This window comes from Panicum hallii, chromosome 8, assembly GCF_002211085.1.
Source record: "Panicum hallii strain FIL2 chromosome 8, PHallii_v3.1, whole genome shotgun sequence".
NCBI lineage: Eukaryota > Viridiplantae > Streptophyta > Magnoliopsida > Poales > Poaceae > Panicum > Panicum hallii.
The window spans coordinates 38,815,994-38,838,327 of NC_038049.1; the positions used below are offsets into that span (position 1 = coordinate 38,815,994).

General features: G+C 47.0%; 3 protein-coding genes and 2 long non-coding RNA genes across 7 annotated transcripts; 1 reads left to right on the forward strand and 4 right to left on the reverse strand.

Annotated features, from left to right (window-relative positions):
- Positions 1-1,398: 1,398 nt before the first annotated feature.
- LOC112903176 (binding partner of ACD11 1-like) lies at positions 1,399-3,135 on the reverse strand. Its single transcript, XM_025972396.1, has 4 exons — positions 2,878-3,135; positions 2,312-2,587; positions 2,121-2,207; positions 1,399-1,995 (listed from the first exon to the last, which is right to left on the reverse strand). Exons 1-4 carry the CDS (start codon positions 3,013-3,015, stop codon positions 1,432-1,434), a joined length of 1,065 nt encoding a protein of 354 aa, XP_025828181.1. The 5' UTR covers positions 3,016-3,135; the 3' UTR covers positions 1,399-1,431.
- Positions 3,136-7,437: 4,302 nt separating this feature from the next.
- On the reverse strand, positions 7,438-14,237 carry LOC112902735 (purple acid phosphatase 17-like). The gene is made up of 7 exons (XM_025971898.1): positions 14,048-14,237; positions 9,000-9,156; positions 8,755-8,862; positions 8,475-8,602; positions 8,209-8,337; positions 8,014-8,081; positions 7,438-7,875 (listed from the first exon to the last, which is right to left on the reverse strand). Exons 1-7 carry the CDS (start codon positions 14,219-14,221, stop codon positions 7,671-7,673), a joined length of 969 nt encoding a protein of 322 aa, XP_025827683.1. The 5' UTR covers positions 14,222-14,237; the 3' UTR covers positions 7,438-7,670.
- LOC112902736 lies at positions 11,159-13,215 on the forward strand. Of its 3 annotated transcripts, none has more exons than XR_003230648.1 (5): positions 11,159-11,525; positions 11,610-11,866; positions 12,300-12,448; positions 12,558-12,786; positions 12,924-13,215. It is a non-coding gene; the product is annotated as an uncharacterized LOC112902736 (long non-coding RNA). The 3 variants fall into 3 exon arrangements; XR_003230646.1 differs by having other exon boundaries at positions 12,316-12,448; XR_003230647.1 differs by having other exon boundaries at positions 11,610-12,448.
- Positions 14,238-15,338: 1,101 nt separating the features above from the next.
- Positions 15,339-15,846, reverse strand: LOC112903513. Its single transcript, XR_003230824.1, has 3 exons — positions 15,789-15,846; positions 15,498-15,701; positions 15,339-15,427 (listed from the first exon to the last, which is right to left on the reverse strand). It is a non-coding gene; the product is annotated as an uncharacterized LOC112903513 (long non-coding RNA).
- Positions 15,847-15,865: 19 nt separating this feature from the next.
- Positions 15,866-17,257, reverse strand: LOC112903787. Its single transcript, XM_025972993.1, has 6 exons — positions 17,089-17,257; positions 16,778-16,997; positions 16,504-16,701; positions 16,247-16,420; positions 15,925-16,178; positions 15,866-15,869 (listed from the first exon to the last, which is right to left on the reverse strand). Exons 2-6 carry the CDS (start codon positions 16,838-16,840, stop codon positions 15,866-15,868), a joined length of 693 nt encoding a protein of 230 aa, XP_025828778.1. The 5' UTR covers positions 16,841-16,997; positions 17,089-17,257.
- Between the last annotated feature and the right edge of the window lie 5,077 nt (positions 17,258-22,334).

The window sequence follows — 22,334 nt, forward strand, 5'->3', positions numbered from 1 at the left end:
CAAGAGTTTTTTGTGTTGGGTGAACATTCCGTGCACCTCGTGACTACCACCACCCAATCCGGAAATATTATTTGTAGCACATGCGGCTAGCCGCTGTATCATCGCATATGTCTACGAATACGCAAAGATTAACGTGGACGCAGCAGCCACGTCAAAGAACTCAGCTACTGATTCAATTGCTGCTGTCGCGCGGGATGATTCTGGTGCTTTTCTGGGTGCATCAATGGTGACTGTCACCGGTATGTCCGACCCGGAGACACTGGAAGTACTAGCTAGCGTGAAGAGAAGGTCTAGCTTTGGCGAGTGATCTTCTCCTCCAGAAGGTCAGATTGGTAAGTGACTGCGCAAATGCAGTGAGGAGCATCCACGGAGAAGCATTGGGACCACGCGGTCATATTATTCGGGAAATCACAGCCACCATGAAGAATTTTCCGAAGACAGAGTTCATCCGCGAACGACGGGAGGCGAACCAGGAGGCGCATATGCTGGCTAGGGGTGCTCTTTTTGATTCTTGTGGACGCCGGGTGTGGCTCTTTAATCCCCCTGAAGGCCTTTGTATCCAGCACTTTTTAATTCGTTAGTGAGTTTTAATCCTCCTCAAAGAGAAAAAAAAGCGACAGAGAACGCAAAGAAGGTACCCGCATGCAACCAAATGTTAGTAAGCTTAACCGAATTTGAGGTTTGCTAATAAGCTTTCTTTGGTATTAAGATTAACATACTCCATGTGAGGCAAGATGGCATGCACTAGTGAATGCACCTAGCACACCTCGCCATGGTCACCACCACCTGAATCTAGACTTGGGAGCTAGAACACCTAGGTCTGAGTGACCGAGTCCGGGTGAATGGCCTCAGCATGGTACCTGCACCATCATGTTCTAGATGCATGCGGCATGGCTCGAGAATCTCAACAAACTCGGATGAGGAAAAATGCTGAGTTTCACTGGTGGTACTCTGGCGGCTGAGTCTCGCGCTCCTTGCGTTCTCAAATACACCTCATTCTAATTCTATCTTTAAGTCAAACTTCCCTAAACTTTGATTAAATTTAAGAAAAATCACCAAGATTTCTGACATCCAATTAATTAGTTTAATTAAACTCGTCCTGGAATATGTCTTGACAGTGTATTTATTTTGTACAATAGATATTATCATATATTTTTCTAAAATCTAGGTCAAAGTCTGAACAGTTTGCCTCTAGGAAGCTAAAGTGAAATATATTTTGGACGGAGGGGAGTGCCAAAAATAAGCTTATTTTTCTCTCAAGTTGAAAAGAAACGCAGGGGTTTACGTTTATTGCGTCGACAGCTGATATGCATGCAGTCGATCTTATTTTTCAAAGAACTATATGCATTATTGTATAAAACTAAGTAATAAAAGAGCTCAAAGGAAAAAAAAACCCACAACTACTACTATTGTACCACTTTTTTTTTACTTCTACGCTGCCTTATCCTTATGGTCATGCCCATCTCCTTGCCGAGCCCCGCCGCCTGCACGCGCGTCATGCACGTCGACGCGCGCCGCGTGCGCCTGCTCCGCCTCCTCCACGCCGTCCGCGGCGGTTCCCTCCCCCTCGGCCCTCCCCACCTTCTCCATGGTCATGGCGCCGACGTCGGACGCGGCCCTGGCGACGGCGCCCACCGCCGCCGACACCCACGCAGCGCCGCGTGACGCGTAGGGGGACCCCGCCACGACCTCCCCCGCGGCGGCGAACGCGCCCCAGGCGCGTTCCGTGACCTGGAACCGCTCGTCCACGCCGTGCGCCGCGCCGCGGGCCGCGGCCGTCCCGACGCTGAACTTGTCGCTGAGCCCGAGCCGGCGGTCCAGGTACGCCACCCGCGACGTCGCCGACGACAGCAGCTGGTGCCACCCGTCGAAGGACTGCGCGCGCCGCAGCGCGTCCTTCCTCAGCACGAAGCCCGTCGCCAGCATCGTGCTCACCACGTCCTCCGCCTTCCTCACCGCCGCCCCGGTCGGCGTCCCCGGCGAGCTGTTTCCGGGCTTTAATAATTTTGTTGCCAAGAAAACAAAATAAGGTCATTTCAATTTGAAATCGTGCTTGAATCTAAAGAAGTCATGGAGCTAAGCACAAGTGAAGATTGAAGAACATGGGTTCTTATTATTACTTCTGTATTGGAGTAGGCTTCCGGCGGCAGCTCATAGTCTTCCACCGGTGTGATGTTCACTGGAACATCGCCACACATGCTTGATCCCTGCAGGAACAGCGTGGGCATTTCAAGTTTTCAAGATTGTAATTTGAAACCAAGAGAAGTCTTGAAAAAAATGGCGAATTGAATGGAAAGATCGATGCTCATACGGAGAGGAGCAGAGCCGTGTCCGCTCCATGGAACTCCTTGAAGGTGACATAAGCCACCTGAGACGTCTCCGAGTCCCTGCCACGAGATTTAGAACAGAGAAGAAAAGGACATGGGCAATAGCAGGGAGACAGGAATGCAAAAGGGATGAAGGAATTGAGCAGGGGGGCGGACCTTCGCATCTCGACGTACTCGATCTCGCCGGAGAAGGAGAAAAACTCCTTCATGTTCTCCGCGGTGGCGGAGAGCGGTATGTTTGTCACCTTGATAGTTCTGACCTGAAGCAGAGAGGGCACCAGACCAGATCAATCTATCGGCTTCCACTAGGTGCCTACTTGTTCAAACAAAACACGTTCAAATAACAGACTGTCACTGTAAGAATCTATCTCCACACTAATTTACTACCACACTGAACATGCTGTTGAACATGGTGTACTGATCTTATGTATTTGCCGAAAGAAATTCTTGTTTATCTGTATGGTTTCCAGTAACTAGACGTGCGATAGTTCTGAATTTTGTACTGATAGCTAGGCAGCATGGTGCAGGGAGATGGATCCGACAGACTCACGTCCGAGACGTCGATGGTCCAGTTGGGGGAAGTGCAGGACTGTGGCGACGGTGATGGTGATGATGGTGGTGGTGAGATGCAAAATTCAGCAGGAGCCACTCCTATCCTCAGGCACCCGGGGTCCAGCCGGACCTGCATTAGACATGCATGACGGTGGTCAGCCAATCAGGGCTTATTACGTTTGTGTTCTCATTAATCTCTTCTGAAACTCAAGCTACATGGTGAGAAAATCAGCTGGGACTAATCCATTTTCAGTTAGATTGAGCTGCATCGGACTGACTACCCTAGATGCGTTTCTCACTCTGTACTGTAAGAAAATCTCATGGATGATGGATCGATCCTAAAAACAACACTGCGTGTTCATTCAGAAAGAGAGAAAAGGGTTTAAACCGATCCATGATGAACCGGTAGGCAAGACGATGAAGAACATCGACAGATGTTCTGACCGATCGATCGAGAAGAATAGAGAGAAGAAGCGAAAAAGAAGCCGCAGCAGCTAGCAACTGAAGATCACAGATGCAGTAGTACCAGCAGATCGACAGGAGCTCATCACTCACCGCCATGAACGCGCCGACGACGACGGAGCCGGCCGGCCGGCGAGCCACGGCGATGGATCGATCGACCTGCGGCGACGAGGGTGCGAGGAACTCTCTGTGGTCACCCGCCTCACCGGCCGGCGTGCTCGTTCGCGTGTGCGGGAGGGACAGAGAAATAGCGAGTGCGAGCGTGAGTGGAGCAGCGGCAACTTCGGTTCAGGCCAGAACCGGTCCTAGCGTGCAGGCAGGCAGGCCCTCTGCCTATCTAGCCCATCTCGGCCCGGTACGGTCCAACTGCGTTGAGGCTCGGGCCCAGGAAGAGGTATGGCGGGCCTACCATGGCCCATATGAAATACGCAAAAAAAAGGAAGAAAAAAATTACCAAGAATTCATCCTGATGAAGTCCGGCTCAAATTTACCTAGTTTAAGTTTGCTATTCAGATTTGATCCATGTCTTCAAAACGGAGACCCCGGCCCGGATGAGAAAACAGAGATACTGAAATAGCCGTACGATGGAGATCAGACGGCCCAGCTAGACTGGATTTTTAAATTACGAAACGCTACACTCGATAGAGCACTTGTTATGGATTTTTTGCTAATTCAGATGGATGGATGCATTATATCGATCACACCCCTCTTCTTACGGCTAATTGCAGCAGCACTTGTCAAATGTGCAGTAGCCGCCGCGCTGGTAGCCGTGCTCTCTGCACGTGTAGCGGCGGCCACCAACGTTGCCGTTCTCCGTGCTGTAGGGGTCGAAGTGTTGGAATTTCAGGAGGCTTGGCCATTAATAAACTTAGAAATTCTGATAAATTTTAAAAGTTTATGTGTGCAATAGGAAGTGGTACAAATTTAGTCTCACCTTACTAGCGGAGGAGTGGGATGACCAACATAAATATGAAGATTGTCTCCACTCCTCCAACTATACGATGGAGGAGGGAAGATAAAATACCACACGCCCGGCACCTACGTGAATGGTCCGTCGAAATCTAGCCCTCCCCCCTTGGCAGAGGCACAATTTCCTTTTGCAGTTTTAATTTTTGCAACTTGGTTCTTAAGTCTGCGAGATATGAAAATCTAAACCCGAAACCTAATCGGTTTAGATTCCAATCACAACGCGAGGTCGGTTTGACTTCCCTATATATATATATATGACTCATCAGCCTCCACCAAACACACACCAAAACCTATGGGATCCTGCATCGTGAGAGGACGAATAAGGTTTTTGGAAACGCTTTTGCGCGACTGCTCAAGATCTTCACCACGACGCGTCTTCCATCCAACTCCGTCGCCTCACGGGCCAACCGCCTTCATCGTCTCCAGCATCGTCGTTGTCAATCCTCCAACCAAGGCTCGGTACGTGTTCTATGATCTGATCTGTTTATTAAGCATGTATCTAAGTTCCTGACTATACTGTTTATGCTGACTAGTATGTTACATTTATGCATGCTAGTTCCTATATTTATCATAATTTATTTGATACGAAATTTAATATTACATCTGACTATATTCTTAACATGAAGCACGGCCGACGGACTGGTGGCAGCCGCGGCGGACGTGGCGGCCGTGGCGACCGACGGCGGCACCACGGGCCAAAGCCTACACAAGCAACACAATTTTTTTAAAAAAAATTAACATCGTGCGTTAGTAATAACCAATATTTGAAAAATCTAATTAATGAACACAATCGAGAGTAAGTGAAAGTTGAGCGGCGAGCCTACATCCTTCAGTCTCGACGACGGAGTGCCAGGTTGATGCCATGGTCGCAAGAACCAGGAACAAGGACACCATCAGGTAGGCAAGCCTCTTCCTACTCATCTTGCCGAGTGCCATGAGGGAACAAAGCTCTAACACTCTTGTGAGGAGAAGAGGTGATGATCATCAAGGCTTGCTTGTTTTCATATACCCTCATGAACATACATACATGCGTCTCAGGATCGACAATGTCGTCATCTATATATATATCCAACACCACTAATGCTTTCATGTCTGAGGGCTTTGCTATATATCTTCGTGTACTTCAATAATGAATAAAAATGGAATAACTTGTACAAATCTATAGTCTTATGATTCATATATCCTCTGCAGCCGTTAGATATATCTCAAGGCTATCTTTTGGAAGGCATGATTAAATATGTGGGGTATATGTATCCAACGAATACTTGGCTTAGACATACCAGAAAAAGTTATGCTGCATTGATATCTCACGAACAGTGTTTGGTATCTTCGTTGAGAAACTTCAATATATACATCACCTTTCTCTTTTTGTCTAGGAGAACCCGTGTTCTTGCCCCAACTCTGAACGCTAATTATGATTTTACCCTCGGTTTCACTAACTTTGTGATTTTACCCCTATTTTTTGAAAACGAAGGCTCCGTTTGCCCCCTTTTTGACTCTGTTACTGTGATATTATAGCATCCGACCCGCTCCTAGAAAAGCATTTTTAGAGGCGGGTTACGCCCTTACAAGTGGACATCATTTTCACGACGGATCATAGCATCACCTGTCCCTAAAAATGGTATTTTTAGGAGTGGGTGACGCCACCACCCGCCCCTGAAAATGGTGGCATTTCTAGGGGCGGCTGATGACGTCACTCGTCTCTAAAAATACATTTTTAGGGGCGCAGGTTCGACGCAAAAAAATCATAACTTTTCCATATAATATTGGATGAAATAAAACTTTATATCAAAATTGTAGAGAATGACAAGATCTAAAATTTTCTAAAATTTTATAATTGATAACTTTTTTCATTTCAGGCCATTTAATTATCAAAAAATTATTATGAACCTACGTATGGCTATGACTATATAGTATCTCATACAACTCAAGTCATACTTTGAGATTTCAATGATCTTAACCTTTATATACACTGAAATATACTTTACATATTTTTTATTTATAGTTCACAAAAACCATAGTGTAGAATGTCGGTATTTTTACCATCGTCCTACCTAGGGATACCCTAAGGTAGGTGATTATTTGGTGAGGGATCGCCGGATCTGGAATTTGAACGTGAATGCAAGGACACAAGATAGAAATTTAGACAGGTTCGGGCCGCTAGAGTAGCGTAATACCCTACGTTCTATTTTGGGATGTTGTATATTACGCCCTGCGCTTGGGTGTTGAGTTGTCTGTTGGCTGCTCTCTGTTGGTTCTTTGTTGGTTCTCTGCCTATCTAGGTATCCCTGCCCTCCTTTATATATTTCAGAGGACGGGGTTCCTAATATGATTACAAGGTAGGAGTCTTAGTAGGATTATAAGGTATGAGTTCTAATAGAATTACAGTGGAATTCTAGTAGCAATCAGACTTCTTTTTCCTCACGGGTAGCTTCCTTGCGTTACCCAGGGGATCTATCCCTAACATAGAAGTTTTATTTTTTATTTGTTTTGCTATATGTAAAGATTTAAATGAATTTTTGGAATAAAATTGAAAAATATTTTTAGGGGCGGTGGCGTCACCCGCCCTAGAAACGACTTATAGGGGCGGGTGATGGCGTTACCTGCCCTACAAATCAATTTCAGAGTTAATATAAAAGAATAACGTACCTCATATAACCACAAGCGACTGTGTATGCGGTTCGACTCGATAGTACAGAGGCTTGCGGTGGTGGCTGGTTGGCTGCTATACCTTTTTTAGTTGTTGTTTCTGATTTTTTTTATCTCTAGGGGTTGTGACCCAGCCCTAGAAGTTATTTTTAGGGGCGGACGCGTTACCTGCCCCTAAAAATCGTATTTTTAGCTGCGAGAAATAGAGGCGAGTACCGTACCCGTCCCTAAAAATACGTTTTTACCCTCCTCTAAAGACATTTTTCATAGCAGTGTCTCGTTCCTTATCTCTATGACAAGTCGTATAAAAATCCTATATAGAACTCATTTGATGTGTATGACACAATGCACTAGGATTATCCTAATGATCTTATTTCCTGTTGGCTACCGACTCTTTCATGTTTTCACGCTGATGCCCTCCGGAACAACATGGAGCGATTAATTAATTTGCAATATATTGGATACCTATTGCCACAGATTATTTAACATGTGCTTTGATATCATTTTCTTTCAGACGGGTGTCCGAGCAGCACCACTTTGATTTATTACACAGGAAAAAACAATTACATCCGCTACACTTGCACATATCGCCCCCATAAAAGCACTCAAAACATCAACTACAATTTTCCAAAGAAGGTGTGCCCGGTTGGCCTGACTAATCGATCAATCAACTCACAAACAAGAATGAAACTTTGGTATTGTAGCTTATTATTAGTAGTATGCCCCCTTGGTGAGCCCCCAGCTGTGTAGTACGGTTCCGGCGACATCATAGAAGGCGACATGTGCCTCCGTGTTGGTCAGCCGCAGCGACATGAATCCCTGCCCGTCGTAGAAGAACTCCAGCTTGTCGGTGTTGGGTGTAAAGATGCCACGCCATGCCTTAGAACCGCCGCCACTTGTCAGATATTGAAGTGGACTGCAACAATCAAGTCATTTATTTATTTTCATCAGAGAGGGAGGGAGGGAGCGAGGAGAGAGGGGGGGGGGGGGGGGGGGGGGAGGGAGGAGAGAGAGCGAGAGAGAGCTCTGAGCTCCGCGCAGTAGTGCCTACTACCTGTCCCTGCTGCTGATGTGCTCGAGGCAGTGATCATGACCGTTGATGTAGAGATCAACCCCATTGGCCTGCATAAATTTCAATCATGGGAAAGCGAATTCATTTTGCTAATAGATCACAATGGCACCTTGGTCGAGCAAACAATTTATAAGCAGGAAGATGATGCATGACACCTATGATATGCCATGAACACACCTTGAGGATTGGGAGAAGCTGCTGCACGAGCTCCTGGGTGTCACCGTGCTCGCTGACGCTCCTGATGGCGTGGTGGCCGACGACGATCTTCCATGTCGCCTTGGACTGCTTCAGTCCGCAGGTCAAATCCTGGCGATTCGGATGAACACACGCTATGAACTTATTACTAGTTGAAACAATCATACAGTTACGCATGAATCTTGTGTTAATCATCGATCGCCGGCCGTTGTGTGAAGTCTAATGACAACAGCTGATGCATTTCGTACCTTGAGGAGCTTGGCGATGTAGGTCTCGCGAGGAGCAACCCCTCTCCAGTCGTACGTGCTGTCCTTAGGTTCATTCCAGTACTTGAGGACGAAGGGGGTCGTGTCGACGAAGAAGAAATCCGCAACCTCTATAATTTTTTTTGAGGAAATAAAGTTAAGATAGTACATACTACAATGAAATGTATGAGAGCGTCTTCTTTTTTCAACAGTAATTTAATTTGTCATCTATAAGCAATTTTGATGAGATGGTTGGTGTGCAACCTTTTTTTTTTTTGCTAACCTGCGTTAACTACAAAGGACTTCATGCAGATCCATCTGCTCTCGAGGTTGCGAAGTACGGGACTCAGCTGCGCAAGAGCGTCGCCTCTGTAGTCATGATTGCCAAGAACTGCACAACCACAACAGACGGGCCCAATTAGGATTTTGAAAATTTTGCTGGCTTATGAAATATTGCTCCCTTAGTTAATTAGTTTGTGAATTGGGACAGTAAATAAAATCTGATCAGGGTAGCTAGTATGGCCTTACTTGTGTACCAGGGCTTCTGGAGACTCTTGGCGGTGTATATGTTAGTGAAAGACTCCTCAAAGGTCTTGTCGTCGACACCGGTGAGGCCATTCTTGTAGAAGTTGTCGCCGACACTGATGACGAAATCGATGTCCATCTTCTCGCCAATTATCCCCATCTGCATACACAAAATGCGTGTTGCCAATGTATTATTCAAAGGAACTGTGCTGACCTATTTTCTTTCTTTTCAATAACACTTCATTTTCAATGAAATTATTTTAAATTTAAAAAACTTAACAGCATAGTCCTGGCACGAAAAGTGCATGTTGAGTATGCGTATTGTTCCAGGTCAGTTTGGAGAAGTCATCACGAGAGAGAGACTTCTACCACAACACGTACTTTCGGTTACAACTTCCTCGAAAGATATTCTCCCTCTATTCTTAAGTACATGACGTTTAAAAATATGGTATATAGTGAGCATATATTTATTTAAAAAATAAAGTGAGCATATACCTTTTTCAATAACCAACATGTGGTGTTGCTAACCTCCAAAGTCCACAGCATGGGTTCGTGCCCTGAACGGATGATATATAGCCATATAAAGCATTTTATTTGATTTCGCTACAATAGCATGTTATTTAGACCATTCTATTGTATCAAAATCGATGTCAAAATATAGGTTATCTAATATATGTTACTCCATCCATCCTAAAATAAAATTACATTTACAATTGTTCAAAGTCAAATGTTTTCATTTTTGACCAACACTTTCTCCAAAACTAATTAATTTTAAACAAAAGTTTACATGTCATGAAAGTAGGTTTTATGATGAATTATCAACTTATCATTTTTGTATTTCCAATCTTTATAATTTTTTACTATCCACAATTAATGTTTAAAATATTTGACTTGGTAAAAATCCAAATGTAGCTATATTCATGGGAGAGTATCAAACTTTCAAAGTCGATATCAAAATCAAAGTTCATGATACTTGAATGATCAAAAGATATAGCACATTCGATGTTAGCTACTATATTTTATCTTTCGGAAATGCTACTTCACAGGCGTCCGGACGGGAGATGTGGTGCAACCTTATCCACTTAACCCTCCTGCTGCCACTTTTGAATCAACTTTATTCTCTCTGGTCTCACCATCTCTTGCCTCACTCTCCCATTCCAATATCCGCACATGACGCGGCAGGCAGGCCTGCGCAAGCGCCCCCCCTTTGCTGAGCTCGCTACTTCAGAGGCAAGCACATGTCGCCGCTGGGGACAAGGCTTGCCGGCCAAGTGCGACGACGACGCGTGAACCCCCAAACCCCCCCCAACCCCTGCAACCTCTTCTGCTCCGCCACTGCTTCTGCTCGCCGCCGTTGCGACCTCCCAGGCTGTTGTTCGCAGAAAGTTCCATGGAGGTAGGATCCATGAAGGTCATGCCCAGATTCATGGAGGTTGTGCTTGTATCGACGTAATCCTCTCCTTCCTCACCATCCCTGGCAGCGGAGAGGCCACGTGAGACTTCACTTGGCTTTCCAACCATGCCGTCGTGGCAAAATACTCCGGCAAGAGACTCGGATCTAGAGGTGTTTGATCTCGTTGTTATCATGAGGTAGAAGTCTACGATTGGGCTTTCTCGCCGAGAAGGTGGACAAGCAAGTTGAAGCCCCTTGATTCATGGTAGAGGAGGCAAATCCAAGGCGGAGGTTCCTGAATTCGCCAAGTCTATGGAGGATGGGGGCATGATGTTGCAATTGGTGTTCTCACATGTTGTAATAGGTGAACTTTCACTCTGTAAGAAACCAATAAAGAAGACACATTCATAGGAGATACGAAATTAACCCGCATCTCCTATCACAAATAGGAGACGCGGGTTGACAAGCCGTATCTCCTATAAGTGCATTCCCAGCGCTAGAGGACAACCCGCGTCTCCTATGTATCCACATAGGAGACACGAATATACAAGCAGCGTCTCCCGTAATATAGGAGACGCGGGTTAAAAAACACATCTCCTATGTGTCTCGTAATAGAAGATGCAGTTTTAGAATCCATGTCTCCTGTATACCCACATTAGAGACGCAGGTTAAAAACGCGTCTCCAATATCAGTTACGAGAGATGTCCGGACCCGAACTTTATATCAACTGCGTTTAATTTCTTGTGTCCGGGTCCGGCGTCCGTGCACCCTTCTCCCCCCATCCTCTCTCTCCTCTCATTTTCTTTCTCTCCTGTCCAGCTCCCCCACCCTGCCGCCGCCACCACCCCGCACCAGCCGCTCCTACTCACTGTGGCGGCGTTATCCTTGGCGCCGCCGGAGATGGGATCCTCCACGCGCGCCTTGCCGGGGATGTGGTTCTCCTCTCGCGCCGCGGGGGATAGGGTCCTCTGCTCGTGCGCCACCATCGAGGACGAGGTCCTCCGCTCGTGCATGCCGGAAGCGCTCCCGCCGCCGCTGCCGGGGATGGGGTCCTCCGCGCGCTTACGCCGCCAGGGATAGAGTCCTCCGCGCACGCATGTTGCCGGGACGGGGTCCTCTGTGGACTGCGTGTTTGGGTAAGAACCCTACATCTGGCCGCCGCTTCTCGTCGGATGCACGCCGCCCACCTCCGGACTAACGGCGAGATTTGTGGCGCGCAGGCCACAATAGCCATGAGATTTGCTGCGGACAGGCCATAGCATCCTAGATCTACAGCGGCGCTAAGATCCTCAGTGCGCAGGTCATGCCTCAGCAGCGAGAAGGCAAAGGGCCCAGACCCTACGCGGAGAAGGTGGCGATGGAGGAGGATCCCGCGTGACCGCACCTCTCCCTGGTCCACAACCTCACGCGACAGCGCCACCTCTCCGCTCATCCGCTCCGCCGGTCTTCTCTGCCTCTCGTCATCTCCTCTACCCTGGTAATTTCTTCTCTCCCTTTTGTCTTCATGCCTACCCCTCTACTACTCGAGCCTCCCCTTTGCGGCTCGTGCTGTCGTGCATTTTCTGCTCTACGTACTTCTCATGCAAAACTCCGCTCTACTGATTGGTAATGGGGACAATGTGTTGAAAATAACTCTAGCGTGATACGAATTTGAAAAGTTTGTTCTAATTAAGCATATAGTAATTCCCATACAAGGATAAACTAGGAGTCTTGATTTACCATGCGGATGGCGTACCATGTGCTGCTCCTGGTTGATTGATGCAGCAAAATCACGCCTAGCTGAGCGTGGAGAAAATTTTGGATTGACATCTTTAAGGGTTGTCAGCCAATCCAGAACTTACATTATTCTAGTTTCTGCACTCAAATTTATGCAATTTATGCCTTGTTTACTGATGCTTTGGTATGATGAGTTTTCATGCTTGCAAGACAATTGCAAAGCTCAGGCAGGATATCGTTTGTGATGGATGTATTATGCTCGGACATAGGTATTTCAGAGTAGCACTGGAAGTTCTAAAGCTAGCAGCATCAAATGGCAAGCTCTTCCAGGTGCTATGCACAGGTACAGTAATCTAGTTTGCAAGATGTGTTTTTCCCACACATGTTAAGCAGCACATGCTTTGGTATCTGATAATGCACCAACAAATGATTGATTATGTGATTACTTGCAGGAAGGTATGCTTGAGGCCAGTGGCAGAACGTGACCCAAGAGCAAGGGGGGGCCAAATTGCAGCACGTGGCTACTAGCTGTGGATTTTGAATGGACAATAATACAACGGAGGGCTATGCGTTGATGGGATATTAGAAAATTTGCTTTGCGCAAGTAGGGCCAGAACCCAGTTTCGTCTCTACTGAGGTTCGTCCCTGCTTGAGGCCATCTCAATTCAGGCATTAGCTCAGGTAAATATAAATCTTTTATGTTGTTACCTTGACCTTTTATATCTTGTAGATCAGGCTGTAGCATATTACTACCTAGACTTGCCAAAAGCATATATGCAGTAAATTTTATGCGCGCTACTCCTTTTTCTGTCTTTCAGGCTATGGTGCTCTTTTCAAGCTTCTGGACTTCTGGATCAAACTATCAGATGATCCAATAAGTAGTATTCACCAACATGGCTAAAAAGTGAAAAGTCAAGGTTTAGTTCCAGTAGAATGCCATTAGGTTCAGCTTATGTACTAATTCAGATCAGTAGCGTTAGGAACGCTGAAAATAAGGTAGCAGATTAGAGGAGGCACTGTGATGTATGTATGAGCACAGATGTATGAACAGATGAATGTATGTGTGATCAGGGGAGGCACTGCGATGTCTATATGGCCTTTTTTTATCAATTTTTTGTGACCTATTTTTCTTTTTTTTCTTTTTTTAATTCTTCATAGGAGACACTGGGAGACGTAGATCGGAAAAATGTGTCTCCTATGTGAGGGTTATTGGAGACGCGGGTTTGTAAAAACGCATCTCCAATGACCCTTTCACATAGCAAATGCGTAAAAACCGCATCTCCTATAACTTCATATCGGGGAAATAAATTTGGAGACGCGTAGAAAATGCATCTCCTATGTGAGTTAATACGCATCTCCTATAAAGCTGGCTTACATAGTGTTTGGTGTTGCAACAATTGATTGAATTTTTTTTTCAGATGTTGCAACGAGTGACTTATATTGTTGCATAGCTTTTCTCTAGGGTTTTTCTATTTCCCTTTTTATTGGATTGGAGTAAGCTATTTTACATATTTTTTGATGTTGCAAATTGTGTTTGACCATGTTATTAAAGAAGTTTTCGGATGTTGCATATTGTATTTTTAGATGTTACAAAATTTTTCTGAATATTGCATGTAACATGACACATATGCTGCGGTGGAAGTTTACCGGTTCAGCCACTGATATTAGCCTCGGATGTCGGACATCCGGGCGCTAGCAAGTCCGTTTATCTATTTCTGTACCATGATACTTTAATTTTACGATCCCTTGGCATAAAACAAGACGTATGACAAGCAAAAAAAATCGAATCTTTTCTGATCATCAAACGTGTACCATTATTGAAAGCGGTTGACATGCATGCATGAATAATGAAAGGAAAGAAAAAAGAAAGGAAAAGGAAAGAAAGCGGTCGTCAACACGAGCGTGGGGGCACGATGCCTGAACGTGCACGTAGTATACGGACCTGCTCCGCCACCAGGGACTGGTTGAACTGCCCGCGCCGACCCCAGTCGCCGACGGCGAGCAAGGCGAGCGACCGGTCCTCCTTGCTGGGCAGGTGCTCCAGCCGCGGCAGCTCGGCGGCCGCAGCGACGACCAGCGGGACGACGACGACCAGCAGCGTGATCGGAGCCGCCATGGCGACCGACGGATCGAGCTAGCTAGAATCCCCGGCCCGGCGGTCGTCGTCCTCACCGCGGACGGAAGCAGCAGCAGGCTCGCGCACGGCTGCCCGGCCGGCCGGCCGGCGGCTCCGGTGGCTCCGGTGGCCCGTGGCCGATGGAGAGATCGAGGAGGAGGAGGAGGAGGTCAGGAGGAGGCTGGCTGCTCCTGACGAGTGTGCTGGCGCGTGTATTTGTAGGCCGTGCCAGAATGGAGAGGAATAAAATTAGGGTAGCAGCGTTGGGCACGCGCCGGAGAAAGAAACAGTTTCCATTCTGGGCCTCTTGTGAGTGGGGGAAGGCGTGGTTCATGTGTGGCTGCAGGTGGGCCCGGGTTGGGTTGGTGGGAGTGCCACCATAGGCGCAGCGTGCATGCATTGGCAGAACATCTAGTTTTCTATAGGAATGCTATCAGCTTTAGCTAACGCGGGTTTTGCCCTTTTCCTGCTTTTGCTGGGCCATCACAGACGTGCATGACACTACCGGACGCGGCTGATTTGCCGAGTGCCCCGAGCACTCGGCAAAGACGTAAAGGCACTCGGCAAAAAATTTGCCGAGAGCCCCACTCGGCAAAGGGCTCTCGGGGAAGCCGGGGTCGGCAAAGGATACTTTGCCGAGAGCTTCTCCTCGGGCTCTCGGCAAAATTTTTACCGAGAGCCAAAAGCGGCCCTCGGCAAAGAAAAGTAGCCGTCACGGCGCTCCGTGGACGGATCCTTTGCCGAGTGTCGCCGTCAGACTCTCGGCAAAGGACCGCGTCAACGCCCACCCTGGACGCCTTCTTTGCCGAGAGCCCGGTCAATAGCACTCGGCAAAGAGGGCATCCAGAGCTGCCTCCAGTGGCTCTCGGCAAAGAGGCAGGATTATATTATGCAGTAACAATTGGGCCTGAGAGTGCCTGGCGGACTGTCCGCCAGACCTGGCGGACTGTCCGCCAGGCACTCTCAGGCCTGATTGTTCCCGCGAAAACTAGTGACGTCAAGATTTAATCCAATGGGGCTCAAACTTTGTACGCACATTCACTGTAGCCAAGTATATCACAAAGTACACAATGAACAATCAAAGTACATTCAGTCTAGCTAAGTCTCAAATGCAAATAACTCCATCATCTATGCCGAAGGTGGCTAGTTGTTCTGGTTGGTCTGATTTGGAGAAATATACGGATCATTGGAGGCCGCCGACTGATTCTGCAACATATAGATGAAATGTATGAGTGAAACGACAAAATAAACGACATATTGAACATTGCATACTCACTGAAGTAGAAAACGGATCGGTGGGTGGTCTAGGTGGGGTGACGAAGGGAGGTGGCGGAGGTAGACCCGTCGCTGCGCCAAGACTCTGAATGTACGCGAACATGCTCGCCATCCTCTGTCGGTCAGCCTCCCGCTCGGCCTCCATCTCCGCCCTCATCCTTGCCTCCAACTCCATACGTTCTCTCCTCTCTTCTTGCAGCTGAGCCTGCAAAATTTTTACCCCAATTTTACAATAATACAAAAGCTAAGTTATGTAACATAATAGATAAAAAACGTATGAACAAGCAACAACCTGGAGTGCCTGGACTTGGCTCGTCGAACTGTCCGGACGAGGTCGGATGCCTGCGCTCAAGCTCGTTTGCCGTGCTTTTATCTGAGATAGAGTCGGAGTAGAAGAGGAGTCGATCGCGCCGTCGCAAATCCAGTACCGTCCATGCTTCTTTCCTCCTCCGACCTTCATGACAATTTCAGCGTCAAGATCCTCCTGGGTCGGATCGTACTCTTGGCCGTGCACCTCCCTCGCCATCGATGTGTACTCATTGAGGCGAGTATAGATGCTCGGGTTGCTGTACGCCTCGGGCCCGTCCTCCGCGTTGTAGCTGACGCTGGATGTCGCTTTACCCTTGTGGGATAGAGCATACGCCATGAATTTGTTGCACTGTTGCCCTCCATGTGCCGCCAACTGCGAGAAACAAGATGATGAGAAATCATGCATAGTTGAATAACCACAAAACAAGTAAAGTCGCGTACCCATGCTTGGGCGTACTCGGTCAAGTTACGGTTGCCTTGGTGGTGTGGCACACCGGCCATAGTCAGACGGTGCTCACGACGCTCCTGGTGCACAGCGTTCCAGTCGTCGGATAACCACTTAGCAACTATCTGCTGCCAGCACTCAGGAAAGTGGGCACACCAATGAGGAACCATCTACATGACATCAAGTAGAAGACATATTAGTAGAGGACATTAAGCCAACTTAATGGTCAAATAAATCAAATTTTGGTATTTACCTGCAAGTACTGCTCCTCAGTCAACGTCATAGTTCTTGCTTGCGCCTTGGTGACCTTCTGTCCAAGGACGACGGCGTGGTAGTTGATGATTGACTGGAGGCGCTGCTCGTAGAACATGTCGGTAACGAGCTTTTTGCAGCGATACTCGGCAACCACATCCGCCTGCGCGTCCATCCCGGCCTGTAGTCTGTAGAAATCCTGCAATAAACACGATATCATTATTTCAATCATATTATCAAGGATGTGCAACGAATGCGATATATTGATCACTTACCCAAAGCTCGCCCTTCACTCGCTCAGCCAAGTTGGGCCACTGTCTGCCGGCAACATCCCGCATGTCGGGGACGGCCCGGTAGTGCTCCCACGTATAGGCCGGACATGGCTCTCCGGCCAACGTGACCAGGCCAGGGAAGTGATCCCTAACCAGAAGACCCAAGATGCCATTCACATGGCGTCTGTGAGCACCAACGGGCCTCTCCACAACTATCCAGTTCCTGCACAGGTGATTGATAAAAAATTTTAATTTCTACCACAAAATTGAAATTATACCGTAAACATGTACTGAAAACATGTAAATTTACTTACTTATCCCCTTGGGGAGCTATGATCGGGCGTTTTGCTTCAGGAATCGGTCGCTGGGGGAGACTCGCCGGACCTCGCTGGTAGACGGTTGACGAAGCAGAGGCCTCCGTGCCCTCCTCGTCCGCCTGCTCGTCGTCCCCTGGCCCCTCCTGGTGGACCACCTGGTCCGCCTGCTCGTCCTCCCCTCTGGAAGCGCCTGCTCCTCCTCCGGGAGCGCCTGCTCCTCCTCCTCCGGCGGCACCTCCTCCTCCGGGAGGCACCTCCTCCTCCGGGAGCGCATGCTCCTCCTCCGGCGGCGCCTGTGTCATCGCCCTCCTGCCACTCCCCCTCCTCCTCCTGTAAGACGGTCCCTCAGCCGCCCCGGACGTCGGCTCACTGCTCCCCCCCGAAAACCTCTTGTGAAGGGCCGCTACACTCTTCTTCATCCCGCGGCCCACCATCTCTGGTGAATCCCCTGCAATTAAAAGAAAATTAATTAGTACAGATAAATATATAACACATACTTAGATAAATACATAAAGAAAATAGAACAAATTACATAATAATTATGTGGATGAAGAGAGATAGAGGAGCTTCATCCAAGATAAACACATAAAGAAAACCGAGTTGTGTTATGTGGATGAATAGAGATAGAGGAGCTTCATCCAAGAGGTATAGGGGGTTTTGGACAGCCTCCCACGGACATAAGACGATGGGCCCACGAAGAGATACTTTGGATGAAATAAAAATGATCAGTTCTGCTGGCTGATCCCGAGCTGTCCTGGCGGACTGTCCGCCATTCCTGGCGGACAGTCCGCCAGGACCTCTCAGCCAGCCAAAAAACCTTTTTAATTCCAAGTGATTGATCCAAACTTTAAGATATCTTAGAGGGATGATTGGATGTATATGAGACAAAGCAGAAGACAAATAAAACACAGTTTTCAAGACAACATAAAAAAAGTTTACCACTTCAGAGCAACAACCATAATTACGTAATAAGTACAGATAAATATATAATACATACTTAGATAAATACATGAAGAAAATATAACATCAATACGTAATAATATAGTCTTACATTGACTAAAAATATTCATCGTAGTCAGGATTAGCTGGATCATAGTCCTCATCATCACTATCAATCATGTCGTAACCAATAAGATCAGAAGACTCGGTGTCTTCATTTGCATTGTCTACTTGTAGTCGTTCTAGCATGTGTAAATCCTTAACGCTCTGCACCTCTTCCTCCTCCCCCGCATCATCAACTGCTTCAACTTCCATTTCGTTTGCCTCGGTTAATTCTATCTCGAATCGCCCTTGTAGCCCCTCTTCTTGAAAGAACTCTCCGTCATATATGTTTGGATCTAAGTTGTAATCATCATCGTTAGGGACAGGTACTCTACCGTGCGGTGATGTCTTGTACACAATATACCAACCCTTAAGATGCTCTTTGCTTTCACACGCATATGGGAGATAATAAACTTGTATAGCCTGTTGAGCAACAACATAGACATCGTCTATGGTCATGACTGAATCCTGTCGAATTTCGACTAGCCCAACATTAGAATGCGTCCGTCTCATTGCTTGAGGGTCAAACCAATGACATTTGAATATCACGGGATTAAGTCGTTTCGAACCATAGTAGCTGAGTTCGTATATTTCTTCAATTCTTCCATAATACTCAATCCCATCAAGGCCAGGAGTAAACACCCCAGAATTTGTGGTCTTTCGATTGGGTCGACAATCCTCTTGACTGCTTGTACAAAAACGATATCCATTCACGTCATAACCAGAATATGACTTGACCTTATATCCAAAGCCACCGGCCACCTGTCTCAACTCGGCACTCAAGGTCGCATCGCTAACGCCCTGCAAGTTCAAGTACGATTGGACAAACTAAGTAAAAACAACTTAGAGTGAAAAGCTAAGTACGGGCTAGATTGGACCGTACCTTCTGTTTGAACCAAGAAATAAAATTGGGGGATCCATTTCCTGCACCTTGTTTGAGCAGGGTATCTAATTCCTGCTCCGTGATATCCCTTGATTGACGCCAGAATTCTTGAATAAATTGTTGCATGTACGGTGTCACCTCGTCAAGGTTGGTCAACACATACAGCATGATCCGACACCACTCTTGATGACTCAACCTCTTGGTGGTCGAACCACTTGCAGTTCCAAGCTGACCTTGAAAAAGGCTGAGTCTCGAGTCATTTTCGCTAGCATTGTAACGAGCCGGTGGATTATGCACACTAGGTAGGTTGTCACCATAGTATACTGATGTAAAGTTCGACACCTCCTCCAGAATGTATGCCTCGGCAATGGAACCCTCAATTTTGCTTTTATTTCCACATTTCTTTCGGATAACTTTTAGGCATCTCTCAATTGGATAGCACCACCGACCCTGCACGGGACCCCCCATTCGTGCCTCATACGGGAGATGCAATATCATATGCTCCATCGGATTAAAGAATCCGGGTGGAAAGATCTTCTCCAACTTACATAACAACACCGGTGCGATTCTTTCCAAGTCTGCAACTAAGGTCCGTGATAACTCCTTTGCACAAAGTGTGCGGAAGAAGTAGCTCAACTCTGCAAGTACCAGCCAGACATGCTCAGGGACATAACCTCGAACCATCGCTGGAAGAAGCCGCTCAATCCATATGTGGTAGTCATGACTCTTCATACCTAAGACTCGCAAAGTAGACAAGTTGACTCCTCTACTCAGATTAGCTGCATAGCCATCAGGGAACATCAACGCCTTGATCCATCGTAGTACTTCTATCCTTTGGGGCTTGCTCAAGACATAATCGGCCTTAGGCCTTCTCCATGTCTTTCCTCGTGCAGGAGGCCTCATTTCTAAGTTTGGTCTGTCACACAATATTGCTAGATCCAACCTAGCCTTAACATTGTCCTTTGTCTTCGTGGGAATATCCATGATTGTTGCCCAAAGTGCTTCAGCAACATTCTTTTCAGTGTGCATCACATCAATGTTGTGTGGAAGGAGCAGGTCGTCATAGTACGGGAGCCGAGTCAAGCCCGACTTATGAGTCCACATATGTTGCTCACTATATCCCACAAAGCCACCCTCTGGATTGATCAAGAGACCATCTATCTGCTGACGAATCTCGGCACTAGTCCGCATCGGACTTGCGAGGTCTGTCACTGTAACACCTTTTGTAAAGTTTTTGATGTCTCGTCTGAATGGATGGTCAAGAGGTAGGAACTGTCGATGTTTGTCGAACGCAACATACTTACCACCCTTCTGCAACCAAAGGAACCTAAGACGTTCCTTGCATACCGGACATGGGAATTTGCCGTGAACACACCACCCGCAGAAGACCCCATACGCCAGAAAATCGTGCAGAGAGTATTGATACCAAACATGCATCTTGAAGTTGGTCTTTGTGGCCCGATCATATGTCCATACCCCTTCCTCCCAAGCATGGATCAATTCATCAATCAGCGGCTCCATGAACACACCCATATTTTTCCCCGGGTGTCCAGGAATAATCAACGATAACAACACGTTCTGTCGTTGGAATGCTATGCCTGGGGGGAGATTGAGGGGAATCAGAAACATGGGCCAACATGTGTACGTGGCAGCCATCGCTCCATACGGATTGAATCCATCAGTTGCCAGCGCAATACGAACATTACGAGCCTCACTGGCTTTGTCCCGATGAATGCTATCAAAGTAGGTCCATGCTTCACCATCTGATGCATGTACCATCTTGTGAGGATTGTATCGTTTCCCTTTCTTATGCCATGTCATCTGTTTCGCGGATTCCTCAGTCATGTACAGCCGTTGGATCCTCGGTATGGCCGGCAGGTGACGTAGGATTGTCACGGGGATATCAAGCTGCCTCTTGTTGCCATCACCAGAGTCAACCTCCAAGAACCTAGAGGATTTACACTTCGGACAGTACTTTTCTTCCGCGTATTCTTTCCTGAACAGGACACATCCGTTCGGACAGGCATGTATCTTGTCATACGGCATCTTGAGAGCACGAAGAAGTTTCTGTGACTCGTACATACTCTTTGGCAGGATGTGACCCTCTGGAAGCAGGCTGCCAATAACTGTCACTATATCATCAAAGGTGTCTCTGCTCAGGCTGTACCGCGACTTCAACGCCATTACTCGTCCAATGGCATCCAGCTGAGAAACTTTTGTATGTCCGTGAAGGGGTTTCTGTGCTGAGGCAAACATATCGTAAAACGCCTTTGCGGACCCCTCAGGCTCCTCCTCTACAAGTTCTTCAGCAACGTGTGCCTCATGATAGTCATCTAACATGTCCACTACACCAGCCTCAGCATCACAATCCTCGACACGTGGTCTCACCACGTCCTCTCTCCTACGATGGCCTTCACCATGATGGATCCACCGGGTATAGTTTGGCGTAAATCCATTAAGGAAGAGATGTTCCCCCATGACATCCTGTGTTTGTCTTTTCCTGTTAGCACACTTGCTGCATGGACAGAAAATTCTAGCCGCTCCTTTAGCATTCTCGCCCCACGCCTGTTCCAAGAATTCATTGGTGTTCTTAATCCACTCAGGGCTGACATCTCTCTTACTACGGTGACCAGTGTACATCCACCTACGGTCCTCCATCCTCTACTATAGACAACGAAAACTAGTTAATATCAATTATATATGATAAAAGACTAGTAAAACTAAATTAATACGAAGTCTCTATACTACTAGCGGCTAAAAGACGCATACACCCCATAAAATAACCTAACTGGAAGTTACATCCAAGAGGTATAGGGGGTTTTGGACAGCCTCCCACGGACATAAGATGATGAGCCCACGAAGAGATATGTTGGATGAAAGAAAAATGATCGGTTCTGCTGGCTGACCCCGAGATGTCCTGGCGGACTGTCCGCCAGGCCTGGCGGACAGTCCGCCAGGACCTCTCAGCCAGCCAAAAAACCTTCTTTCCAAGGGATTGATCCAAACTTTTAGATATCTTAGAGAGATGATTGGATGTATATGAGACAAAGCAGAAGACAAATAAAACACAGTTTTCAAGCCAACATAAAAAAAGTTTACCACTTTAGATCAACAACCAAGAGAAATCGGAATTTTCACAAACAAAGCATGCATCATTTTGGAAATTCATTTTGTTTAAAAAAGAAATTCTCCACTAGGCAAGCAGGTGTGCAACATTTAATTCAACACTTCTAGAGTCAATAATGTTTAGCTCAGTTCTTAACTCACAAAATCTTTTCTCATCTAAGGGTTTGGTGAATATATCGGCTTACCGGTTAGC